Here is a 27,246-nt window from a genome sequence, read left to right as displayed (position 1 = left end):
ATGGGGTTAGAAGTGTGCAACCTATATACTCTTCACAGATAATAGTTCGATAATCACTCCATCTGCATATATTGTTTTCTTTTGTCACTCAAAAAACCAAAATCCTTAAAGGATAAAAAATAATACTGTGTATGTGAGAATTTACATCTTACCAATATTCGAGCGGTGCTCATCTTATTTTAGGTGATTCCACTTGCAGCAGGTTGTAACGATGGACTAGCAAACATGGTGAAAAAAGGTATTTCTTAAATATTTCATGACACTAATCTGTTTTTCACAATTCTGTAGTAGTTGGTTAACTGCAGAATTATGGGTTTTCAGTTTTTTCGAGCAGTTTGGATCTTTGTAGTAATACTTGTAGCTTCTATTCAATGTAGCGTACTAGTTCATAGTGGCGGAGTTCATGAAGGACACTATTATGCCTTTATTTGCTCAAACCTATTTGCAAATTGAAAATTTAGGTACAAGTTTCAAGATGAACCGGTAACAAATGATTACATGAAGATGGCATTGGAAGAGCAATCTGGTGCTACATGCAGACACTAAGACTTCTTCGTGATCTTTCTCCGATAATCCTTCGTTGCAACTCAGATCCCTCATACCAACCCTGGAGTCAATACTACCCCTCCTTCGTTGCAACTCAGATCCCTCATACCAACCCTGGAGTCAATACTACCCCACCAAGCATTCAAATGTTTACATGCTTGTTTACATTCAAGAAAGTAACAAAGAGAAATTTTATCTGTTATTTGGACGATGAAGACATATTAACAACATCCACTTTCAGTTTCCTCTAATACATCAATTCATAGTCTCCCACTCACATGGACATAAATTGGTTTCGGACTGGATGAATTCCAACATGGTTGAATAGATGCAAAGTTTCATCTCATCATATGTGCTGACGCACGCACACAACAAGAAATAGACATGTCCAAAACCCTCAAGGCTCTGTGGATCTATATAAGGAGCTAGAGGCCAAAAGTGAAACAGAGTTTTTTTTAGAAACAATGTGAATTTTATAACTCATGAACAATTTAGCCGATTAGGTTGATTATTAGTAAGATGGGCGCATGCCATTTTAATGAAACATAGTCACGCTCTTAATGAAATATTGGCCGCATGTCATGTTTTTGAAGATGAATGATTCAGTAAACCACAATTCTGCTCAAGAAAATTCTGATTCTAAATTGCACTACTCATCATGAGCATTCCGTGATCAATGCATTAAAATGTTACCCTCATATATGATACACGCTAAAGCAAGAATTTTACACCTTTATTACGACCTGATATTTGGATCTCATCTGATATCCGAAAAACCGGAAGTTCTAACTCCACATTTTACTGTTTGGCTGTCATTTGAAATTTATTTTCCATTTCTGTAGGATCCATACCAGTGTGCAAATGAAAATCTTTTAGTTATTAGTTCATCGCATTTCGAAAGCGAAAGAAAAAAATAGTGCTTTACTACATCACATTCCACACGACAGCTATAGAACTGATCTGCATTAATTAAACAGGACCGAGTTCAAGCACAAATGGCAAATACAAAGGTGGCTACTGATTCACTTCACAAAAGCATGGCCACAAATTAAATGCAGGTTAATGGAAGATTGGAAGAAGCTTCTCTACAAAGCGAATGCGAATCTATCGTCCATCAATCATCGTTAATTGTCGTTCTAGAATCATGCATGTTTTCAGTCGTCGTTGAGGTCGATCTTCACCGTGTCCAAGGCTCGTTCCCCTCTGGTGAACCTCTCGAACAGCACCGCCAGATAATCCTTGGTCGTCGTCTTCCTGTACCGCCTCGGCCTCTTGTCGTCCACCAGCTCCGGCAGCGGCTCCATCTCTTTCTCCGGGTCCAACGTGTAGAACATCGCCAGCGACACCCGGTCGCTCTCGGCGTTTGTCACCGCGCGGTGCACGGGGCTCCTGAACAAGCCGTCGCTCATGATCTGCAGCAATTTTTACAGAGTGCGCAATCCGGCCATCAGATCAAGAACGCGATTTGCACATTTGCACTTGCAGCAGATACCTACCTCTGTTACGTCCCCAACGTTGACGAGCAACGCGTTGGGAACGATGGGCACGTCGTACCATCCGCCGTCGTTGGGCTTCTGCACCTGGAGCCCGCTGACGGCGTCGTCGATGAGGACGACGGTGATCACGGAGGCGTCGGAGTGGGGTCTCAGGCCGAAGACGCGGTCCGGCTCGGGGCATCGCGGGTAGTAGTTGAACCTGGCGTGCGTCATGGCGACGCCCTCGCTCATCATGCTGACGAAGCGGCCCTCGTGCAGGCCCAGCAGCCTGGCGACGCTGGCTAGCACGACGCCGGCGATCTCCCGGCACCTGGCGGTGTACTCGCGAAGGACGTCGCAGAAGGCAGGGGGCTGCGCCGGCCAGAGGCTCCGGACGATCCGGGACTCCGGCTCCACGATGAGGTACAGCCTGTCGCACCAGTCTAGGACCTGGTCCTCCGACAGCACCACGTCGTTGCCATACCCTTCGTTCCTGAACTCCTTGCCGTTCGCCAGGTTGGAGTACTTCTGCTTCTCGTCGAGCGGGAGGTTGAAGAATCCCCTCGTCACTCCCATCATCTCGGCTAGAAATCCTGGATCCATTCCATGCCCGACTGCCTGGACAGAGCTTGGTCTCTGTTATACGAGGAAACTAGAAGAAAAGAGGGAGCTTTAGCTTTAATTTATTATTACCAGGAAGAGGCCCCAGTTCTGCAGGGCGGACAGGAGCTTGGCGGCCTCGTCGGCGCCGTCGTCGGTAGAGGACAGCCGGCTGAGGTCAACGATGGGAATGGGCTCGGGCATGGCGGCAACGGCCACGGCTGGACGATCTTGCCCGCCAACCACGTACCGGCTCGGTGGCTCCTGCACGCCGGCGGCCAGCTCCTGAACGATCGGCGGTATCTTCCATGCTGGTTGGTCGTCGGCCATGGTTGCTTGCTTGCCACTTGCTAGTTGTCACTACTCACTATAGTCGTTGGTCGTCACATACCGTGTCCATTACCTCGTTTTCTGTTTTTAACTCGCAGTGGACGGCATTACTTTAAGGAAGACGACGAATCGATTAGATGCGGACACGGACGGCGATGAACTATAGAATATACTGTACAGGATCATCATCTAGTACAATTTATCGCATATACAAAGTCAAACTTAATAATATCTTTTATTAATATGGTATTATTTTTGTTCAATCAGTGACGTATTGCAAGAGAAAAACATGATGCCTAAGGTATACATTATTGTGCATTATAAAAATGCAAGCAGGTACATACGTAGCACTCTTATGTGTTGGGAGAAGAATATATGTTGACGAAGAAACATTTGGGTTTATCGTTTCTCTTTAAAACTGTCGTGTGCTATATAGGCCATTAATTGTGAGAAAGTGTAAAAATAGTGCCCATATATATTTTCATAAAATCTGTGTCGGGTCTCTCCATCTCCACAAAGTGTAAACCAGTGAGGGAGTAGAGCAAGAGCAGGAGAAGGTTAGCAAGACTACAGCAAGAGATAGCAGGACTTGTATTAGTTTGACTTGTATTACTCAGTCCATCTATTCTTCTCCTTCGGCCCACGCACACTTACATGGGCCGACTCCACCCTGAGCCAGAGATGCCCACACTATATATATCCTTTCTGGGCTAAGAAGTGCTTCCAGGCTCATCTTCAGTTTCCCGCACTTCTTCAGAAGCAGCAGCAGAAGCTGCAGAAGTTATTCGATACACAACTAATTAGAGGGCATACATCCAGTGGAATACAACAAAGTCTGCTGTGCAGATTATTACACACAAAGAGTAAGCAAGCACAAGGTACAATTACATAAATGGATAACAAATCAGTTCTCACGGCAGGAGGTACATGCAATTGAACAGAGTGATGATGATTCAGAAGGACGATGCCGAAGAAGATGTGCAGGAACAGGGGTTGTCCTGTCGTGGATTGTCGATGATGACAAGGCACGTGGCAACATGAAGGCAGATCAAGACCGCGAGTTCTCTGCTGGTTCGAAAACATCCAACATTTGCAGCACAGGGTGATTCGTGTGATTCTCCACTTCCTTCCGTAGCATATCTTGCTTCCCCAAACAACCGTACCGAATAGAAATCTTCTTGAGCTTTGGAAGGTGGTTAATACCATTGATCCCTGTTGTCAAATTGCAATCCAAGATGTCTATTGTTTCCATGTTAGGCGAGGTGCTCTGCTCAAAGGTCACCTCCCTCAGTGCCATTCCATAATGATTCTGTATGAGGAAGATCCTGAGCTTTGGGAATCCATGCTCCCGGAACACTAACTTCTCTGCATTGAATGCATTTTCTTTAAGACGAAGTTGCACCATGTTGGGTAGTTCAGCCAAGGCCTCCAATTCCTTTTGCTCACAATATTTGAAGTCAACCTTCACCAAGTTGTCACATTTACCAACCCAAGCAGGTATCTGCTGAAGACGCCCCTTCAATTTGAGACGCTCAAGATAGGGGAGAGGGGATGTAAAAGAAACAACCAGATCCAGCACCTCAGCTGTTTTTTTTCCTCTCCTTAGTACTCACGCTGAGGGAACGGAGGGAGGACAATTTTAGCATAGCCTCACAGAATGCCTCCCAGTTTTTCTTGGAGGCCCCTCTCCCTTTCACAACTATCTTCCTCAGCTGAGTTAGTTCCCCTAGCTCCTTGATTGCTTTCCGACTTGCTCGCTTGATATCCACTTTCTCTAGTATTTGTAGCTCTTTTAATTTTCTCACTCCTCTAGGCAACTTAATGCCAGATGAATTAGACCAGCAGCTAGACAGGGCCATGTGCAGGTCAGCAGTTGCAATAGCATTACACTTTAAATAATCTATGGCATCCTTGAACCACTCCCCAGGTTTGAATTCATCTGTATCGAAACGACCATAAGAGCGTACCTTGCTGCATCGAAGGCTGCGAAGGTTATGGAGCTTAGTGATTTCTGTTGGTAGAGTCGAAACACTTGATCTCTGTAGATCTAGAGACTGTAAGCAAAGCAGATTGCCTGTAGACTTTGGAAGTGCATACATATTATTTGGATAATTTGGATAATGCAAGTACTTCAAGTGTAGCAACAACCCTATGTATTTTATATCTTGTTGGCTTGCCGCAAATTGAGCATGTTTTAAATCCAGAATCCTCAACATCTTGAATTTGTATGAGCAAAGTAAGGATGCTAGCTCCAGAGGCTCACTGAACGCAGTTAAAGACCGGACACACCTTAGATCCAAAGCAGTGTTCAGTTTCCTGCTAGCAACACATAATAGATGTCGGATGCCTACTCTTGTTGATATGTTGGAGGTGTGTTCTCCATGTATGAATGCATAGTTCTCCTGCCTAGAGATTGACACCGCAATATCATGCACAATGTCATGAACTCTGCATGTTTTCACATTCCCCAGATTACCTAACATAGATGGTTGAATCATGCACCGGCTGATGAGCTCATAGAAGTAACTTTCAGCAACTTCTTCAAGGGTTCTTGTAGTTGTGTCATCTACTACCAACCCTTTAGCTACCCACCTATGGCCCCGTTCGCTTCGCTGAAAAAACAAGCCGAAACACTATTCCGGCTGATTTGTTGTGAGAGGGAAACACTGTTCCGGCTGAAAAAACAAGCTGAAAAGTACGGATTATAAGACAAGCGAACAGGGCCTGCGCATCAAGGCTTGGATTGGTAGCTAGATCCGAGGGGAGTTGCTTGTATATACTCTCCCACTCCTCTGTGTCTTTATTGGCAAGTAGGGCTCCAATTGTCAGAATGGCAAGTGGGAGTCCACCACATTTGTTCAGTATTTTTTCAACTATTCCTTTGGTTTTGTCACCTCTCTCTAGGTCATCAAGACTTCTATTAGTCTTTTACAGAAACAAGGTTCTAGCCTCTTCTTTCCCTAGGAATTCAGGTTGGTGAATGTGTGATGGGTGACTAATACAGTATTCAGCTAATGTATGATTCCTTGTAGTCACTACCACACAACTATCATCCTTACCACTATATGGAAAAGTAACCTTAATGCTATTCCATGCATCAATGGTCCAAACATCATCCAAAACAATAAGGTACCTTGTTTCCTTAAGTCTTTTGGATATGTAGTCAGCAAGATGTACTTCTCGCACCAGTTGCCCTTGATGATCTTCTAAGAGCTTGTTCAATGACTCAACTCCAAATAGCTGCTTCACCATCTCCTTTAAAATCTCCTTTTCGTCAAATGACTGTGACACTGTTATCCAAGCACAGGTGGTGAACATGTCACTGAGATCCTTGCTATCAAACACCTTCTTCGTGAGAGTTGTCTTGCCAATGCCACCCATACCAACAAGGGATACCATTATGTTCTTCTTCGGCTCATCCAAACTAACAAGTTGGGATTCCTCAACATTTAGAGCCGTGAAATTCCGGGTAAACTCTGTGTCACCTATCACATCAGTGGAGGTGGATGGTGTGAGCTTGATTGCATTGTAGACGAAGACCATGAAATCCTCTAGGTTATCTTCAATGTCATAGGCCAAATCGCGGATGAGCTCTGAATACGCCTTCACCACCCCAATGTTCTCACGTGCTCCATCAGCGGCTCTAAGGAATGCTTGCATCATCTTTAGCTCATCGCTGATGAACCTGACAACGAAAAAGATAAATAAACATGCATTGCATGCATTTTGAATATATATATACTTCATTTTTTTCTAATACATTCCACAGCCAATACGTTTCCAGGAAACTGAATAGTATGCTGGCAAAATCCAAAAAAGTATTTTATGTCTGGGGCTAAAAATTTAACAACTTAGCATATAAGTACTAACCACGAGTTCACTAATATGCTGTGGTAGTATAGCTGTAAGGCTACAGCTAGACTTACATTCTATATATTTTGGATTAAAATCCTAATAAGATATATATTTCGAACTAGTGCATATCATTTGTTTTCTTTTGAAACCAGTTCCAAAGAATGTGCAATGCAGGTGTGTGAATCTTATTAGTCTTAATTAAAGGCTTCTTTTGCAGCTTCCACATTAATCCTCACGAAATTTGCTTGAGAGAAAAGATGAATCCTATAATTCGTAAAGGTACAGAAATATCTAACCATTAATTATGTATTGTATAACCATTATTATTAACAATAGTAGCCATTGAACCTTTTCTTTTAAATATCCATCCCTGCCATTACAAAAGTAAACCTTAAATAAGCCCTTTAAATCTCCATCAAAATTACTTACCTTTGCCATTATAAAAATATATAAACAATTCTGTATTTTTTAATCTAAAGTACTCATTTATGTACCTATTTAAATAATATCAAATAATCCATAAAATTACATGTAAACTACTCGCCTCCTCCACGATAGTTAACTAATAACTTGAAAATAACCTCTACATTCTTATTCTTCTAGATTACCCACCTCTACCATTATGAAAAATAACACAAAGTATACACATGTATATATTCTAAATTGCCAACTTCTACTATTTATAATAAATAAGAAAAAGTAGCTCAAAGAATGCAAGCTTGATGCTTCACACCATGCATTCCCACGTTAAATGCAAGCGGAGACCAATAAGCCTAAACTTTCATAGTTTGCCAACAATTTATAGCAACGGGTAATTGAAGTCTATTAGATCCAGATAAATCCTTTGTGTCTATAAGTCTATAACAAATGGCAGAAAGCAAAGAGAAGCTAAATGATTAACTGTGGCTCAAATGTATCCATGAACTTCTAACACGTACTCATGTTTCTTAAAAAAATCTTATGGAGGAGCATGGGTTGATGGACTAGTTTTTGCGGAAACATGTAAAACTAACAGTTTCATATATCTCTTGAATTCAATAAAATTTATTATAATAATGTTGACAGCATAGACATGGATTTACAGAAACAAAGATGGCAATATATATTTCAATCATGTAGGACCGCTTTACTTCAAGGGGAAATCATGCAAAAACCTAAAAATTAAAAATCATTATGTAAAATGAAACCTAAAACGAGTGAAAACAACGTGGTAAGTATTCCATTCATTCCAAATTGAATGTAGTTATTATTTAATTAGGTGCAGCGTAATATGAAACTAATCATTTTTTCTTATGTTACATTGCCCATGACAATAAAACAATACTATCCCCATCCTAAAGTATAAGTGATTTTGAATTGTCCCAAGTATAACTATTTTAAGTTTGATCAAATTTATAGAATAGAACAATAATATTGATAATACCAAAATGCATTTTCGTAATTTACCTCTTTGATGTGGTAGGTGCTAGCACTTTTTTCTACAAATTTTGTCAAACTCATGATAGTGTGCTTAGCACAAATTGAGATCCTAGTAACAAAAAGATAATTTCAAATAATCTAGTAGAACTGCTTAAGTTTTATCCTAAATTTACAGATTATTAATCATAATTTTTTATAAAAGATTCTGAAGTTTGACATAGCTTCAAAATAATAATAAAAAAATCCATGGAAGCCCCCACTAGATAGATGCTTTTGTTTTCACTTTACTAGATTTTGAAATGAATATTTAGGACCCTAAAAGAATTCAAATGAAAAAGGTGTTGCAGATATCATCTACTAAAACTTTGTTTTGATCGTTTCTCCATCCAAAGTTGTTTGCAACAACAACAACAACAACAACAACAAAGCCTTTAAGTCCCAAACAAGTTGGGGTAGGCTAGAGTTGAAACCCAACAGAAGCAATCAAGGTTCAGGCACGTGAATAACTGTCTTCCAAGCACTCCTATCTAAGGCTAAGTCTTTGGGTATATTCCATCCTTTCAAGTCTCCTTTTATTGCCTCTACCCAAGTCAACTTCGGTCTTCCTCTGCCTCTCTTCACGTTACTATCCTGACTTAGGATTCCACTACGCACCGGTGCATCTGGAGGTCTCCGTTGCACATGTCCAAACCATCTCAACCGGTGTTGGACAAGCTTTTCTTCAATTGGCGCTACCCCTAATCTCTCACGTATATCATCGTTCCGAACTCGATCCCTTCTTGTATGACCGCAAATCCAACGCAACATACGCATTTCCGCGACACTTAGCTGTTGAATATGTCGTCTTTTCGTAGGCCAACATTCTGCACCATACAACGTAGCAGGTCTAATCGCCGTCCTATAAAACTTGCCTTTTAGCTTCTGTGGTACCCTTTTGTCACATAGGACACCAGACGCTTGCCGCCACTTCATCCACCCTGCTTTGATTCTATGGCTAACATCTTCATCAATATCCCCGTCCCTCTGTAGCATTGATCCTAAATATCGAAAGGTATCCTTCCTAGGCACTACTTGACCTTCCAAACTAACATCTTCCTCCTCCCGAGTAGTAGTGCCGAAGTCACATCTCATATACTCAGTTTTAGTTCTACTAAGTCTAAAACCTTTGGACTCCAAAGTCTCCCGCCATAACTCCAGTTTCTGATTCACTCCTGTCCGGCTTTCATCAACTAGCACTACATCGTCCGCGAAAAGCATACACCAAGGGATGTCCCCTTGTATGTCCCTTGTGACCTCATCCATCACTAAAGCAAACAAATAAGGGCTCAAAGCTGACCCTTGATGTAGTCCTATCCTAATCGGGAAGTCATCCGTGTCTCCATCACTTGTTCGAACTCTAGTCACAACATTGCTGTACATGTCCTTAATGAGCCCGACGTACTTTGTTGGGACTTTATGTTTGTCCAAAGCCCACCACATAACATTCCTTGGTATTTTATCATAAGCCTTCTCCAAGTCAATAAAAACCATGTGTAGGTCCTTCTTCTTCTCCCTATACCGCTCCATAACTTGTCTTATTAAGAAAATGGCTTCCATGGTTGACCTTCCGGGCATGAAACCAAATTGGTTCATAGAGACCCGCGTTATTGCTCTCAAGCGATGCTCGATAACTCTCTCCCATAGCTTCATAGTATGGCTCATCAACTTAATTCCCCGGTAATTTGTACAACTTTGAATATCCCCTTTATTCTTGTAGATCGGTACCAATATACTTCTCCTCCACTCATCAGACATCTTGTTCGATCGAAAAATATGGTTGAACAGCTTGGTTAACCATACTACAGCTATGTCCCCGAGGCATCTCCACACCTCGAATGGGATACCATCCGGTCCCATCGCTTTACCTCCTTTCATCCTTTTCAACGCCTCTCTGACCTCAGATTCTTGGATTCTCCGCACAAAGCGCCTATTGGTGTCATCAAAAGAGTCATCCAATTGAAAGGTTGTGTCCATATTGTCACCATTGAACAATTTATCAAAATACTCTTGCCATCGATGTCGGATCTCATCCTCCTTCACCAAGAGATGCTCTCTTTCATCCTTAATGCACTTAACTTGGTTGAAGTCCCGTGTCTTTCTCTCACGAACCCTAGCCATCCTATAAATGTCCTTTTCTCCGCACAAAGCGCCTATTGGTGTCATCCAAAGTTGTTTGAAAATTTAAAAATTTTAAATCATTAATATTAAAACAGAATTTCTAGGCCCTAATTGTTTTTTTTAAATGGAAAAGTCATCAACTACAAAGTTTCATATATCTTCGAGTACTACAATTTTAGTTTAGGCTGTTTCTCCATCCAAGGTACTTTGAAAAGCTGAAAAAGGTTAATTTCAAATTCTGAAAACTTAAATCAGATTTTATATGTACTAAATGATTTTAAATGAAAAAGTTGCCAGCTGTAAAGTTGCAGATTGCTCCAAGTATTACAACTATGGTTTTAGTCATTTCTCTATCTGAAATCATTTGAAAAATTTTAAAATATTGAATTCTAAATTATGAAAAATTTAGACAAAATTTTTGTGGCTTCAATGATTTCAAATGGAAAAGTCTTGGAGTACTACAACTTTGATATAAAGTTTATTTTCATCCTATTTGATTTGAAAAAAATTAAGAGTTTATTATGCTACACATATTTTTAGAGACGGGCTAAATTGCCACTCAGAGGCCTCTAAAATACATGCGAGCTGGCCGGCTCAGAACCATTTTCAGATGTGAATTTACTAAGCCGCCTCTAAATGACTTTTTGTAGACAGAAAAACCTCCGTTACCAGGCGACAGTAGTAGATGTAGACAGAAAAACCTCCGTTACCAGGCGACAGTAGTAGAGGAAGTACCAGATATCGTCGTGCACCCCAAGCAGCAGGCCCATCTCCTCCCTTGCCGCTGACGAGGCGACGCGGAGCGCGCTGCCCACCAGTGTGGTGGCCATGCCCAGCGCCGTCTCCGCCATGGCGGCGCTGCTCCCCCTGCAGCTGCTGCTTCAGTCTTCACCACTCTCTCCTCCTGATCAGTACACAGCATACGCCTATGAGATGATGGTCGATGCAAGTGTGCAGCAGTGCAACTGTATGCGTGGTAATTAGTACATAACTAATCACTACGATTAGTTATCAGAGGTGGACTAACTGCAAAGATGGATGAGAACAAAGCACGCCTGCAAACTGAATAAGATGCTGATCAGTATGCAACATACGTCCATAAGATGCTGTCCTCTCATTTTGCGTTTGCACGCCTCTGCATCGAGGAAGTAGAACAGAGCACCAGCAATGCAAAACCAGTCAAGCGCCGGTGAACACGATTGGGCGAGATGCCGCGCAGATCGGCGCGCGTCTCGCTCGGGACGGCCTCGAAACTGCCGTATCCCGGCCTCCAAAGAATAGATTGGCTAGGAAGACACTCACCCACGTCGGCGGTGGCGGCGGCTAAGCAGAGTCGCCGGCGGCAAGGTCAGGTCCCCGGAGCTCGCGGCATTCGCCACCAGCACAGTGTAGAGAGGGAGAGCGAGAGGAGGGGGCAGGGGGGAGTGGTGCTCTGAACTTGTGCTCGTGCTCGTGTTTTGAACGTTGTGCAAGTTTGCAACTTGTTGTGTGTGCAGATGCAGCATGAGCCATGGCGGGGACAAGCTTTTAGCCATTTGTTATGCAATAGATGATGGTCTGCAAATTGTTAATCGTGTTATCGAGGGCGAAACGGGTAGGTCACATGGACAGGAGAGGTAAAAGACATTAATAAAGAGGGAATAGACAAAAGTCCTGTAAACTGAAAGAATCAGTTCACATGGTTAAGCTTTTTTTCGTGACCATGCTCTGCATGTATATCATTAAGAAGGAAAATGAGTTGTTACATAGGTAAATGCCGGTCGGCCTAGAATGCGAGCGGCACACTACGGCCGAACAAAGTTAACCCTGCAACAGAAGCAGCGGAGGCTCTAGAAACTATTACATAAGAACAAATTTTGCGACATTTCCGACCGGCGAAGATCAACCAAGGACCCTGGGCGCCCACAATGCGGCCAGGTGGCCGTACCCCGCCTGTGACCATCGATCCACCTCCTCCTCAATCACGGTAGCAACATCAACGGGCGTGCGGGCAGCCCCATGGAAAACCCTCTTGTTACACTCCTTCCAAAGACACCAAGCTCCAAGGATGATGAGGGAGTCAAAACCTTTGCGCCTCGCCATTTCGAGCTGCATTTGGTGCAACAGCCACCGGTCAAGGAAAGGAGCAGCGTCATTAGCCCCCTTAATCATGTGGTTAAGCTTTGTTTATTCTTGGCTTATTTTGCCTTCTTTTTATTTATTTATTAGGGCTAAGCATGGAGGGTTGCTCTTGTTTGATCTTGCTAAGTATACGAAATACAAGCTTGATTTTTCTAGAAATAATTTGTGAGTTTAAGAGGGATTGAATAGTTGCAACGTGGTCGATGGTCGGTCAGGTCTTGTGTAATTTGCAAAAAATAAAATAAAATAAAATAAAAAAGGTAGTGGTTGAACTTTAGACAAGGGTATGTCGACAAAGAGAGCCTTTTATTAAACAAATTTACAATCGAGCGCAATAATATGATATACACAAGCTGCAGAATAAAAACACAAGATGGTTGTGCCTTATCCTTTTCGCCGGCTGTGCAAGCTCATGATCGAGCTGCCCTGTTACACCCTGTCCTTGTGTAGATAACTCTGTCTGTTACAGCTGTGCAAGCTCATGGTTGGTTCCGTGTGAGACCCCGCTAAATGGGCTAAGCTGGGCCGGTCTTATGGGTTGGGCCAAATGACCGAGTACTGTAGCTCTAGTTGCGGTTACTGTATCAGATGCCACTATAACACAGGGCTTTAGTCCCATACTGGAAGTTAACGGGAAAACGAACCAACTTAAAAGCCTGAGCTCTATAAGAGAATTAACTTTGGTTTGAAATTTTTTACTCAAAGTGAGAATAAAAACTTGGTCTAAGTTAATTAGTAGGTGTAGGTGGTCCGTTCTTTTAGCAACATCCCGCCAGAACATTTTCCACCCAGGTCGAGACCTTGTCGGCGCCCTTGCTCTTCCTGCTGCTGTAATGCCAGTGCTGGCCTACATGGCCATGTGGCTAAAAAAAATCATCTGATGGCTCACTCGGAATCTCCAGCTTTCGAATTTGATCCACTTAAACCTAGAGGGCAGGCGACCGGCTGCCCGGGAAAGTTGTGTCCACTAAATTACCACTAGTGAAATATTTAGATTTTAAAACTCACGCACAGAGACTGGATGGCAGTTCAATGAGCCTAAAGGTAAAAGCCACCGGCACTCCAGCAAGCCGGTTTTCACCCGCTTGTGCTTCTACTTGTAAACAAGGGCCTCTTTCCGATCGGAATCAACAGAAGTTGCTCGAGACATCATAGTAGTAGTTATATGGCTTTTGCATTATTAATTTGGGCAAACATCCAGTGGAATATATACAACAAGTCTGCTGTCCAGATTATTATTACACACACAAAGAGTAACCAAGCACAAGGTACAGTGATACAAATTGATAATAAAGCAGTCCACATGCCCAATGAACAGAGTGGAGTTTACAAAGGGAGGATGATAATGATGACGTGCAGGAGCTGGGCTGTGCTGACGTGAATTGCCAATGACAATGGGGAAGATGGTGACGTGGAGGCAGATCAAGACTGAATATAGATCTCCCTGGAAACCTCCAACATTTGCAGCACAGGGCGATTCGTGTGATTCTCCACTTCCTTCCGTAGCATATCTTGCTTCCCCAAACAACCGTACCGAATAGAAATCTTCTTGAGCTTTGGAAGGTGGTTGATACCATTGATCCCTGTTGTCAAATTGCAACTCACGATGTTTATTGTTTCCATGTTAGGCGAGGTGCTCTGCTCAAAGGTCACCTCCCTCAGTGCCATTTCAGTATGAGACAGTATGAGTAAGATCCTGAGCTTTGGGAATCCATGCTTGCAGAACACTAAATTCTCTGCATTGAGTGCATTTTTCTTAAGACGAAGTCGCACCAGGTTGGGCAGTTCAGCCAAGGCCTCCAATTCCTTGAGCTGACAATATTTTAAGTCAATCTCCACCAACTTCTCACATTTACCAACCCAAGTGGGTATCTTCTGAAGACGCCCCGTCAATTTGAGACGCTCAAGAGAGGGGAGAGGGGATGTAAAAAAAACCAACATATCCAACACCTCAGCTATTTCTGAGTAGATCTCCTTAGTACTCACATTGAGGGAACGGAGGGAGGACAGTTTTGGCACAGCCTTACAGAAGGCCTTGCATTTTTTCTTTGAGGCCCCTCTCCCTCTCACAACTATCTTCCTCAGCTGAGTTAGTTCCCCTAGCTCTTGGATTGCTTTCCGGCTTGTTCGTTTGATATCAACTTTCTCTAATACTTGTAGCTCTTTTAATTTTCCCACTCCTCTGGGCAACTTAATACCAGATGAACTTGAAGAATTGTCACTCTTGCTACATTGCAGCCTGCGAAGGTTATGGAGCTTAGTGATTTCTGTTGGTAGGGTTGCAACTTTTGATTTTCGTATGTCAAGAGTCTGTAAGCCTAGCAGATTGCCTATAGACCTTGGAAGTGTATAAATATTTGAATCCAATGGAAAATGCAAGTACTTCAAGTGTACCAACAACCCTATGTATTTTATATCTTGTTGGCTTGCCAGAAATGAAGCATTTTTTAGATCCAGAATCCTTAACTTCTTGAATTTCGACTGTAAGGATGTTAGCTCCGGAGGCTCACTGAACACAGTTAAAGACCGGACACAGCTTAAATCCATGTCAATGTTCAGTTTCCTGCAAGCAACACATGACAGATGCCGGATACCAACTCTTGTTGCTATGTTGGAGGTGTGTTCTCCATGTATGAATGCATAGTTCTCCTGCTTAGAGATTGACACCGCAATATCATGCACAATGTCATGAATTCTGCATGTTTTCACCTTCCCCATATTATCTAACTTAGATGGTTGAATCATGCACCGGCTGATGAGCTCATAGAAGTAATTTTCAGCAACTTCTTCAAGTGTTCTTGTACTTGTGTCATCTGCTACCAACCCTTCAGCTACCCACCTATTCACTAGGTGTTTTCTTTCAATCTCAAAATCTTCAGGAAAGATACTAAGATGCAGAAAGCAAGGCTTGAGATGCCAAGGGAGGTGGTTGTAACTAAGGCTAACCACTCGCCTTAGCGCATCAAGGCTTGGATCAGTTGCAAGATCCCAGGGGAGTTGCTTGTATATACTCTCCCACTCCTCTGTGTCCTTATTGGCAAGTAGGGCTCCAATTGTCAGAATAGCAAGTGGTAGTCCACCACATTTGTGCAATATTTTTTCAACTATTCCTTTGGTTTTGTCACCTTTCTCTAGGTCATCAAGACTTCTCTTTGTCTTTTTTAGAAACAAGGTTCTAGCCTCTTCTTTCCCTAGGAATTCAGGTTGGTGGATGTGTGATGGGTGACTAATACAGTATTCAGCTAATGTATGATTCCTTGTAGTCACTACCACACAACTACCATCCTTACCACTATATGGAAAAGTAACCTTAATGCGGTTCCATGCATCAATGGTCCAAACATCATCCAAAACAATAAGGTACCTTGTTTCCTGAAGTCTTCTGGATATGTACTCAGCAAGAATTGCCTCCGTTACCTCCTGCCCTTGATGATCTTTGAAGAGCCTCTTCAATGACTCAATTCCAAAGAGTTGCTTCATCATCTCCTTAAAAATCTCTTTTTGGTCAAATGACTGTGGCACTTTGATCCAAGCACGGGTGCCAAACATGTCACTAAGATCCTTGCTATCAAACACCTTCTTGGCGAGAGCTGTCTTGCCGAGGCCGCCCATCCCATCAAGGGATACCACTCTTGGACCAGCATTGGAGGTTTCATGTTCCTTGGGCTCCTTCAATTTGCCTATTAATTCCATCAGTTTCTTCTTCGGCTCATCCAAACCAACAAGCTGGGATTCCTCAACATTTAAAGCCGTGAAATTCCGGGTGAACTCTGTGTCACCTATCACATTACTGGAGGTGGATGGTGTGAGATTGGTGGCATTGTACCTCTTATTCCTTTGGCTCAGCTCCTGGACTCTTAGTTTGAGAGTCTTTATCTGAACAGCAATGCGATGGCGCTCTCGCAAGCTGAGAAGTTGCTTGTGCTTGACGAAGACCATGAACTCCTCTAGGCTGTCCTCAATGTCATAGGCCAAGTCGCGGATCAGCTCCAAATACGCCTTTAGCACCCCAATGTTCTCACGTGCCCTGTCAGCTGCCCTGAGGAAGGCTTGCATCATCTTTAGCTCATCGCTGATGAACCTACAACAAAAAGGATAAATAAGTATGCACCCCATTTATTTTGAATATAATTTTTCTTTCTCTTGTAATATATTCCACCAGATATAAGGTCAATATGCTCCTAGGAATTTGAATAATATGTTGGCAATTCCCAAAAAAATATTTATTATGTCCGGACATAAAAATGAACTAGTTAGTATATATACGATGTGATGACCACGTCCAGCAACGGGACGCACTGACGCTATACCTGTAAGACCACTAATATTATGTGGTCAAAAAAAAAAAAATGAACCACGAGTTCATTAAAATGGTGTGTCTATTTGATAAATAAGGAGGTTTTAAGCCCACAACCTCACCCTCCGGCTAGCCGCGCGCCCGCCCCTGGCTAGCAGCCACACCACCCCCAGCTGGCCACGCCCACCCCAAAAGCCGCGCCTAGCCATGAGTGCCGGCAGCGGCCACGAGCTCCGCCCCTGGTCGAGGACGCGCGAGGTCGGACGAAGAAGAAAACACCATGTTTTTTTTTGCATTTTTCATTATGCCCCTAACGCGTGGGGTCTAGATGGAAGTGCAATAGAGATGGAGGTGGAGCTGTATCAAACACTTTGACAATCCCTGCTCCACAAGTGGATCCAGCTAAATCTCAGATCCATATTCACTTTTTCCAGTGCTAAAGCTCTGCCAAAGGGGCCCTGACTCCTAGAGGCAACCACATACGCAACAGATGACGACTTTAGCAAAAAAAACCAGACAACTTGAGGATCCGCCTGAAGGATTAAAAAAAGTTCACCTCAACCCCCACGCCTAGAACGAGGCGAAGGCGGCGACTCCCACGCAGAGGCGTAGTCGGTGCCCACTGGCTGCGGAGGATGCCGGTATGCGACTAGGCAATGCCGCCGCAGCAACCGTCAAGGACACCGGGATGTGTCGGCCGCCGGGGTGATGCCACGGCGCTTGGCGCTATCCGCTTGTTTCTGCTCAGCCCACCCCCACCAGAATCTGAATCACGCACGCCTCCGCCAGTCCGCCCTCCGGCACAGCTTGTTCTCGCTGTCGTCGCCGACGGATGTGGATAGGAGCCACCGGGAAAGGACACGTGAGGGGTAGGGATGGAAACGGATTGGGTTCGCATTCACATGGAATTGGATTCGGATATCACCTTTTACCACATGTGCGTCACGACATAAATGAACTTGGGTGGCGGGTGACATGAGTGGTGTGGTGTTGACGAAAATTTGCAGCTCTAAAAATCAAAGCAAGAAGAGTGAGAGAGAGAGAGGAAAGGAGGGGGAGAAAGTGAGGAACGCAAGAAATTTTTACTCTTTACTATTAAAATAGATAGATAGATAGATAGACATATTCGTGTGTTGTAACAGGACACATAATTTATTGTGCAGGTGCTCATACCAATGATAATGAGTTAGCTATTTTTTTTTGTTTTAATTGAGCTTGACCCTACCTTGAATGAAATAAATTTCAAGGTCTATAAAATGCTAGTAGAATAAAGTATTAATTCTTTATGCCAAATTGGCAAGAGATTGACTCAATTTAAATATGACTATTGTGCCCGCCAATTATCAGTTTCTTAAAAAAAAAAAGATAAAATGTGAGCCCACATGCGTGCAGCGACGTGAACGAGCTTGAGCGTCAAAATGCATGAGTAGTGTGGAGCCATGTCATTGGCCCTAAGGTCTCTCTAGGTCTACTATACATTTCGGATGCGCTAAGCTAAGGGCCTAAGGCTACAGTCACACTTATACCATATTTTGGATTTTGGATTAATAAAATAAAATAGATATTTCAAACTAGTCCATATGAAAGGTTTCTTTCAAAAATCAATGCCCCTATGTGAATATCATACTATTACTAGAGACTCCTTTTTCTGCTTCAAAGTTAATCCTCACGTGAGGTGCCAAGGGGAAAAAGATATGAATCCCAGAAAGTGTAAACACCAAAGCCCAAAAAACACTCGGTAAACAGCGCACGACATCTACAGTGCCGGCAACCGTCTCTTTGCCGAGTGTTTTTTAGCCGAGAGCTGAAACCGACGCTCGGCAAAAAAAGTAACGTGATGGCGCGGAGACAGTCACGACGTGTTTGCCGAGTGTCCAGGATTTGATACTCGGCAAAGCAGCCATGTTTGCCGAGTGCCCCAGCCCTGACACTCGGCAAATATGCCCTGGTTTGACTCAGCAGAAATATGTGGAGAGTAGAAAAAGTTTCAAGGTCAGAAGAGAAAAAAAACTTGTTTATTTGCCGAGTGCCAAATAAATACACTCGACAAACATATTTCTTTGTTGAGTGCCAAATAATTACACTCGGCAACCTTGTTTCTTTGCCGAGTGCCAAATAATTACACTCGGCAACCTTGTTTCTTTGCCGAGTGCTAAACAAATACACTCGGCAAACATATTTCTTTACCGAGTGTCAAATAATTACACTCGGCAAACATATTTCTTTATCGAATGTATTTGTTTGCCGAGTGTTTCCACTAACGGACACTCGACAAACGTACTAACGGACGACACACGGACTAACGGTTGTCCACATGACGGTTCTTTGTCGAGTGCCTAGCTTTTACCAAGTGTTTTTTTTTCTGGTTTGCCGAGTGCCAAACTTTGCTGAGTATTTTTTTTTTCATTTTTTGCCAAGTGTTTTTTTTCAAGCACTAGGTAAAGAGTTTCTTTGCCGAGTGCCCAATATAATGCACTCGGCAAACATTCTTGCACTCGGCAAGAACCTTGTTTCTGATAGTGAAAAGGAGAGAAACACACATTTAGACTCATCAATATCAGAAATAATAGACATTGGATCTAGTATGCTTCTAAATTATCTGCATCTCTCGTTATGAAACTAAACCTAAAATAACCTTTAAGTCTACATCCAAATTACGTACCACTTGCATCTAAATTGGTATCTAAATTATTCATCTATATCATTATTAAAATAATATAAAAGATTCTATAAAATTGCATCTAAACTGCCTACTTCCTCGGCAATTATTAAATAACTTCAAATAACCCTCTAAAGTTCTCCATCTAAATTATCTACCTCCATTATTATTAAAAATAACATAGATTACTCCATATATGATTCTAGCTACTTACTTGTACTATTATAAGTAAATAAAAAACTAACTCAAAGCATGCATGATTCTTGGCACCACACATTCCACATATGCGTGCATGCAGAGAGCGATAAGCATATATTAATTTTTCATATTTTGTTAGAAAAAGAATTTTTTAATCCATCCTCTATAACAGATTTGTACACATTAGCAATCATTCATAACAACTGAAAATTAAAATCTGATCGAGTGGTCAGTGCAGGCTCAGTACCTCCCCTTCGGGCTGGTCAGAGTTCGAGTCCTGAGGTACTCACTCTCGTGGCTTCAACCAACGACCGGAGGGGGAAAAACTCCCTCATTCCAGATTCCATGGCCAGCTCATCTCATGGGGATGCGGTGCCGCTGTGTAAGGGTGGAGCAGGGATTCGGGGGTTTTCTTAATTTGCATGAGAAAATCTTCTTCTTAAGCCGGAACACCCAGGGGCTCTAGCCACCGTGGATTGAGTTTTTTTACCAGGACAAGTCAGCTCGTTCGGCTGCTCCACTCTCGGCTGGTCTGCTCCTACTTTCGGCTGGTCTGCGGACACAAGTGCTCAAAAGCAGCCGCTGCGGCTGGCTTCTAAAGCATAGATGTTAAGTTTGAATGTAAACAGATGATAGGGAGCAAAGCTGGCTATGTCTTAATAGTTGTAGGCTCAAACTTTTAACACTCATGTCTCCTCAAATTGTTTGATTGTCCAAGAGCATATGTTGATGTTGCTACTACTTGCTAAAATATGTAAAACTATCATCTTCATATATCTTAATACTTTGAATTCTTTGTTTTATTTTAATCTTGTTGATACCGTAGACATGAATTTACAAATATAGGTGACATTATACTTCACTCACGTAGGGCCTCTTTACTACATGGGAAGATGTAAAAAATAAAAAAGAAAGGACTTCAAGATTACATAGAAATATCATCATGCAAAATGAAGAACTTAAAACGAGTAAAAAACACATACTCCATCCATAAAGAATGACGCTATGGAGTTCATGCTGGTTATTTTTTTAAGATTAACTAGATTTATAAAAAATAGTAGCAACATTTGTATCTCCAAATAAGTTTATTATAAAAATATATTCAGCGAATCATCTAACGATACTATTTATGCACTATAAATATTATTGTTTTTTGTATTTGATCAAAATTGAGATTGTTTGACTTGTCGGGAAGTAAGAATGACATTCTTTGTGGGACAGAGGGAGTAGTAGGTACTCTATTCATTTCAAATTAAATGTATGCATAATTAACTTGGTGTAGTTTAAACTGAAACTAGATGTTACATTGAGAAATTTTACAATGGATGGAAAAAAATGGGTCATCCATTGGATGAGATCGGACGGTGAAAAAATAGAAGGTGCTCAACTGAAAGTACCTGGAGATACCAAATAGGTGAGGATAGTACCAAATTAGATGGGACCAGTACTAAAAATATGTGGGGCAAGATCTATTTTTCATTTTATATTTTATTTCCGAATAAGGGTAAATCGGTCATTTTACTATTGTCATTCAAGGGCAAAAATAGGATTAGGCAAATATTTTGCAGTTTTTTTAATGTGACTTTTTTATGTGACTGATACAATGGTGCTAATGTGCATAGTTAGTGTGTAACATTTTTTAATGTGACATATATGTGCCATGTTTGCTTGGCTGATAAGCCATGACTGAAAATACTATTGGCTAATTTGTTGTGAGAGAAAAATATTGTTCGTTGGCTGAAAAAGTACGGCTTATAAACCAAGCGAACAGGGCAATAATGGTGCTAATGTGCATAGTTAGAGTAACATTTTTTAATGTGACATATATGATGGTGCTAATGTGCACAGTTAGTGTGTAACATTTTATAATGTGACATATATGATGGTGCTACATACAATGTGGTACATGAGAGATTAATTTCATGAAGGGCTGCTTGGACACGAAACGCAAGCGAAGACTCGTTGGCGAAAAAACGACCGTGAAACGGGAACATACGTGACACAACTATTAGTGATCGCTGGGTCTCTTATAGCAAACAAATATGGCAGCCTCCAATTTATGCATGCATGCCGAGCTAGCTGATTTCCGAAGGCTTGGTGGCGTATAATGTATACTGCATGCATGCGGAGAAGGTTTAGGCAGATGTGATACCCTCAATTACTAAAATACCCTCTATAACATATAGGAAAACAATTTCAAATTAAATAATCCAGTTGTACAGCTTCAGTTTTATCCCAAATCTACAAATTTCTTGATATTAATTGCCTGCCAAAATTATGAATTTTGAATCTTATAGGTACACGCTTCAAATTAAATAATCCAGTTGTACAGCTTCAGTTTTATCCCAAATCTACAAATTTCTTGATATTAATTGCCTGCCAAAATTATGAATTTTGAATCTTATACGTACACGTGTACCTCTTAATGCTACGGAGAACAAAAGGAGATATATATATTGAAAAAAGTCTACTTAACCCCCCACCTTTCATACTTGTTCTACTTCACCCTCCAACTATGAAACCGTCTGTTTTACTCCCGAACTTTCTAAAACTGTCTATTTTACCCCTGGGCGGTTTTCAGCGGCGGGTTTGCTACAGTAACAGCGGGTCTGCTACAGCAACGGTGGGTTTGCTGCAGTGCCGGTGGTTTTGATTTTTATTTATTTATTTTTGGTGAATTTTTTAAAAATCATAGTAAATCATAGAAAATCATAAAATAAAAAATCTAATTTTATTGGACTCCACGTGAGTAGATCTACACAGTGAATATATAATACGATATGCTTTAGTACAAATTTTTTTTGTAGCTTTAGATTAATTGAAAAATCCAATTTTGTCCGTAATTAATTAGAATTTATCTATAACTAAATTATACATAGTCTAATGAGTACGAAATTTTTACTATAGTTCAAGCATACAATAATTAGTGTACCATAAAAATTTCACCACAATTGAACCATATAAGCTGCAGCTATGAATTATTCCAATTAATTACAGACAAAATTAGATTTTCCAATTAATCTAAGGCTACAGTAAAAATTTTGTACTAAAGCATATCGTATTATATATTCACTATGTAGATCTACTCATGTGGAGTCCAACAAAATTAGATTTTTTATTTTATAATTTTTCTATGATTTACTGTGATTTTTCAAAGATTCACCGAAAAAAAGAAAATTCAAACCCACCATCACTGTAGCAAACACAACGTTAATGCAGCAAACCCGCTGTTACTGTAGTAATCCGCTGTCAAAAAACCGTCCGGGGGGTAAAATAGACGATTTTGGAAAATTCAGGAGGTAAAACAGACGGTTTCATAGTTGGGGGGTGAAGTAGACCATGTATGAAAGGTGGGGGGTTAAGTAGACTTTTTCCTATATATATTGGAAAAGTCTACTTAACCCCCACCTATCATACTTGGTCTACTTCACCCATAACTATGAAACCGTCTGTTTTACCCCCTGAACTATATAAAACCGTTTGTTTTACCCCCTGGGCGGTTTTTCAGTGGCGGTTTGCTACAGTAACGGTGTGTTGCTACAGTACCTATGGTTTTGATTTTTCTTTTTTTTTAATTTATTTTTGGTGAATTTTTGAAAAATCACAGTAAATCATAGAAAAATCATAAAATGAAAAATCTAATTTTATTGGACTCCACATGAGTAGATCTACATAGTGAATATATAATACAGTATACTTTAGTATAAAATTTTTACTGTAGCCTTAGATTAATTGGAAAATCTAATTTTGTCTGTAATTAATTGGAATAATTCATAACTGTAGCTTCTATGGTCCAATTGTGGTGAAATTTTTATGGTACGCTAATTATTGTATGCTTGAACTATAGTAAAAATTTTGTACTCATTGGACTATGTATAACTTAGTTATAGATAAATTCTAATTAATTACAGACAAAATTGGATTTTCCAATTAATCTAAAGCTAAAAAAAAAATTGTACTAAAGCATACTGTATTATATATTCACTATGTAGATCTACTCATGTGGAGTCCAATAAAATTAGAATTTTCATTTTATGATTTTTCTATGATTTACTGTAGCAAAACCGCCGTTGAAAAACCGCCCAGGGGGTAAAACAGACGGTTTTAAATAGTTCAGAGGGTAAAACAGACGGTTTAATAGTTGAGGGGTGAAGTAGACCAAGTATGATAGGTGGGGGGTTAAGTAGATTTTTTCCTATATATATTAGTGGAGGAAGTACCGGATATCGTCCTGCACCCCGAGCAGTAGGCCCATCTTCTCCCTTGCCGCTGACAAGGCGACGCCGAGCGCGCTGCCCACCAGTGTGGTAGCCATGCCAAGCGCTGTCTCCGCCATGGCGCCGCTCTCCTTGCAGCTGCTGCTTCGTCTTCACCACTCTCTCGATCTCCTCCTGATCAGTCTGTGACATACGCCTATGAGGTGACGATAGATGCACGTCTGCAGCAGTGCACCTGCGTCTATGCGATATGCGTGGTTTACTTATAGGTGGGCTATCTTATCTAGCTGCAAAGATGAGAGATGCTCGCCTCCTCAATGCAACTCTCCTTTAGCCTTCGCTCGCCCTTGAAGCAAAGCGAGCACCAGCTTATTCGCTCTTTGCCGTCGTTCCTGAACATTCTATTTCGTGAACCTTTGGCATATCTGAATGCCTGAAAGATGGAAAGGCTGGCCATTTATGCGCCAGAAGCTCAAGCTAAGCATTTGATTCTTACTCGCCGGTGTCGAGGCAACCTTGGTCCCTCAGAGGAACAACGTTCAGGCAGCATCTTGCAATGTGTGGGCATATAGAAACCTTTTTCGTAACACCGTGTGAAAGCTAGAACCAGTTTTATGACTGAACGACACAGAACAACGTTTTTTTAAACTTATGGATAAAATGCGAACCGAGGGTATCTCAGTTTGTTAGATTACTTATTGTGGAATTTGTAGAACTGAGTTCAAGTTCTTGACTTACAACGGTATTTTGCTAAAATTATTCTAAAAGAAATGACACTGTTTTTTAATGGTTGGTGCTAGCGATGTGCCTATCGATAATACCAACAAATTACTGAACGTGTGGAACACAAAGTAAGCTGCAAAAACCATGAGCTTTGACATGTGAAACACAACAGGTAAGCTGCGAATGTGCACAAAGTAACTCCTAAACAAGCTGCAATCAATCCAGTACAAAAATGTTATGTTCTGAAGGTGAGGTTAGAGTCTACCAAACACTGACAAAAGCTTCGGGCCTAATTACCGGGCAACTACACTTTGGGCCCAATTATCGGGCTGACCAACGAAGCCCAGCTTCGGCAGTGGTGGGCTTTGATCAAGCGCTAAGTGCCAGACTGCCAGTTAATTAAAAACAGAAAATTCCACTTAAAAAAAAGGCTAAGTCTATTGCGCTTCCGGTCGCTCTACGCGACTAGCGCGCAACAGGCCCGGCCCTTGGGGCGGACGGGCGAGCAGGGCGGCCTTCCTGGGCCTCCGGGCCATCAGGTGCCCCGTATGTATACGATGTAGTATACTAGTAGTGCTGAGCTTGGTCCAACTACCAAGGAGTGGAGGCAGCGTATCAGTGCACTGCTGTCTGCTAACGAGAGGCCACGAGCTAAGGAGCGACCAGCAACGTTTGCATCAATGCTGGGTTTTTTTTTCATGCCACTTATATACTTTATATTTGTATTTATATCAGAGCATGTATTTTTTCAGTCACCCTTTCAGTTTACTGAGACATGATTTTCATTTTTTCATTATTTCTTTCAGTCTTTGTTTTTTTGTTTCATTTTTCCTTTCAGTTTAATAAGTTATGATTTCATTTTTCAGTCTTGTGTTTTTTTTATTTTTTTAGTTTCAGATTTCAGTGACCTTTTTAAGTTTGAATGTCTTTCTAAATCCAGCGTATTAGTTGACTCACCTACCATGTATAAGTTGTTATAAAAAAGTAGCCATTGTACACATAAGTTGACACAAAAGAAATTGTCCCCCAATTTCAGTTTTGGGTCAGGTTATTTTTTAGTTTTTTTTAGTTAGTTTTCAGTAATGTTTTTTTTAATTTTTTTAGTTTTAGTTTTCAGTCTAGTTTTTTTTTTTCTGTTTTTTAGTTTCATATTTCAATCAGTCTTTTAGGTTCGAATGTCTTCCTAAATCCTGCATATTAGCTCTGTTCGCTTCGCTGAAAAAATAACCCAAAACACTGTTCCGGCTGATTTGTTGTGAGAGAAAAATACTGTTTCGACTGAAAAAATAAGCTAAAAAAGACGAATTATAAGAGAAGCGAATATGGCCATTAGTTGTCTCACCCTACAATGTATAAGTTGTTACAAAAGGGTAGCCATTATTAGGCCCCGTTCGGATGATATGGTTCTGAAAGAATTTGGATGGTTTGGAAGAATTCTGGAGGAATTTGTGAGAGGAAAATATTGTTCCGGATGAAAAAAGAAGCGGATCAAGGCAAGTTTAAGGGCACGCGAACTGGGCATTGCCACAAAAGAATTTGCCCCCCAGTTTCAGTTTTCAGCCAAAAAAATTTCAGTTTTAGTCCTAGTTTTCAGTCATATTTTTTTAATGTTTTTAGTTTCCAGTTCTCGGTCACCCTTTTAGGTTCGAATGCATTCCTAAATCCTACATATTAGTTGTATAATAATTTACCCTATAAGTTGACACCTTATGCAATACTTCATCATCTAATAATTAGTCCCTTAGGGTGTAGCTTATCTTATTTTGGGTCGGTACTCTTGTCGTTTTAATAAATGTCCCACCAATTTTCAGCTAGTCATGTTTTCTAGCTTATATAGTGGGTTTTATAATAACTTGCCCCTCTAGTTAATAGCTTATGCAATGCGTGTTCTAATAATTTGCCCCAAGGCTGTAACTTGTCTCGTTGTGTATTGCTATCCTCATTTTTTTTAATAAATGCCCCTAGTTGGCAGCAAGTCATGTATCCTAACTTTTTATAATATGTTTTATAATAACTTGTCCCTTTAATTAGCAGCTTATGCAATGTTTATTTTCATAATTTGCCCCTTCAGATTGCAGCTTGTCTTATTTTGGTCCGTTACTCTCTTTACGGGTTAGTACCTTTATGTAAATAATACAAAAATTTTAGTATATTCACATGGTAACAATCGAAGTGTATACTATGTAATAACTTCAGTATATTTTTTGAGTAGCAACTTTAGCATTTCATGGTAGTAACTTCTTTGATAAATCTCCTAGCATATATTTACATATAAATTGCTATTAAAATAAAATTTATCGAAACATATGCAACTGAGGTGCAGACGGACACGACATTCAAAAGTTATAGCAATTGAAAAAAAAAATGCTTTGCTTTTTTGTTTTGCGTCAGACTGACGTCAGTGTAGTAGCATGCTGGTCGGAAGTGGGATCTCATGCGTGTCTGAGTTTCACGTGTGTTTGGGCACAGCGGTGTGTGTCTAGAGGTCGCTCGCGTAGCTGGTGCCTGGGGTCGCGCGCGACGGGTTGCGGCTTATCCGCCAAAAAAAAACCCAGCAAAATCGCGCCTTATCCGCCAAAAAAAAAAACCCAGCAAAATCGAGGTAATGGATTTATGGACACGGACACGGTAGGTGACGACTGACGACTG

General features: G+C 41.2%; 2 protein-coding genes and 1 pseudogene across 2 annotated transcripts; all 3 read right to left on the bottom strand.

Moving 5' to 3' along the window:
• Nucleotides 1-1,520: 1,520 nt before the first annotated feature.
• On the bottom strand, nt 1,521-3,075 carry LOC136529515 (protein SRG1-like). Its single transcript, XM_066522585.1, has 3 exons — nt 2,715-3,075; nt 2,043-2,639; nt 1,521-1,958 (listed from the first exon to the last, which is right to left on the bottom strand). The coding sequence occupies exons 1-3, from the start codon at nt 2,949-2,951 to the stop codon at nt 1,701-1,703; spliced, it is 1,092 nt and encodes a 363-aa protein (XP_066378682.1). The 5' UTR covers nt 2,952-3,075; the 3' UTR covers nt 1,521-1,700.
• A 924-nt stretch (nt 3,076-3,999) lies between these two features.
• LOC136525521 (disease resistance protein RPM1-like) lies at nt 4,000-11,903 on the bottom strand (annotated as a pseudogene).
• A 2,022-nt stretch (nt 11,904-13,925) lies between these two features.
• LOC136525520 (disease resistance protein RPM1-like) lies at nt 13,926-24,040 on the bottom strand. The gene is made up of 2 exons (XM_066518480.1): nt 23,878-24,040; nt 13,926-16,584 (listed from the first exon to the last, which is right to left on the bottom strand). The coding sequence occupies exons 1-2, from the start codon at nt 23,991-23,993 to the stop codon at nt 13,926-13,928; spliced, it is 2,775 nt and encodes a 924-aa protein (XP_066374577.1). The 5' UTR covers nt 23,994-24,040.
• Nucleotides 24,041-27,246: the final 3,206 nt, after the last annotated feature.

Source organism: Miscanthus floridulus, chromosome 19 (genome assembly GCF_019320115.1).
Source record: "Miscanthus floridulus cultivar M001 chromosome 19, ASM1932011v1, whole genome shotgun sequence".
In the NCBI taxonomy this organism is placed as follows: Eukaryota; Viridiplantae; Streptophyta; class Magnoliopsida; order Poales; family Poaceae; genus Miscanthus; species Miscanthus floridulus.
This window is presented reverse-complemented; position numbering and strand designations above follow the sequence as displayed.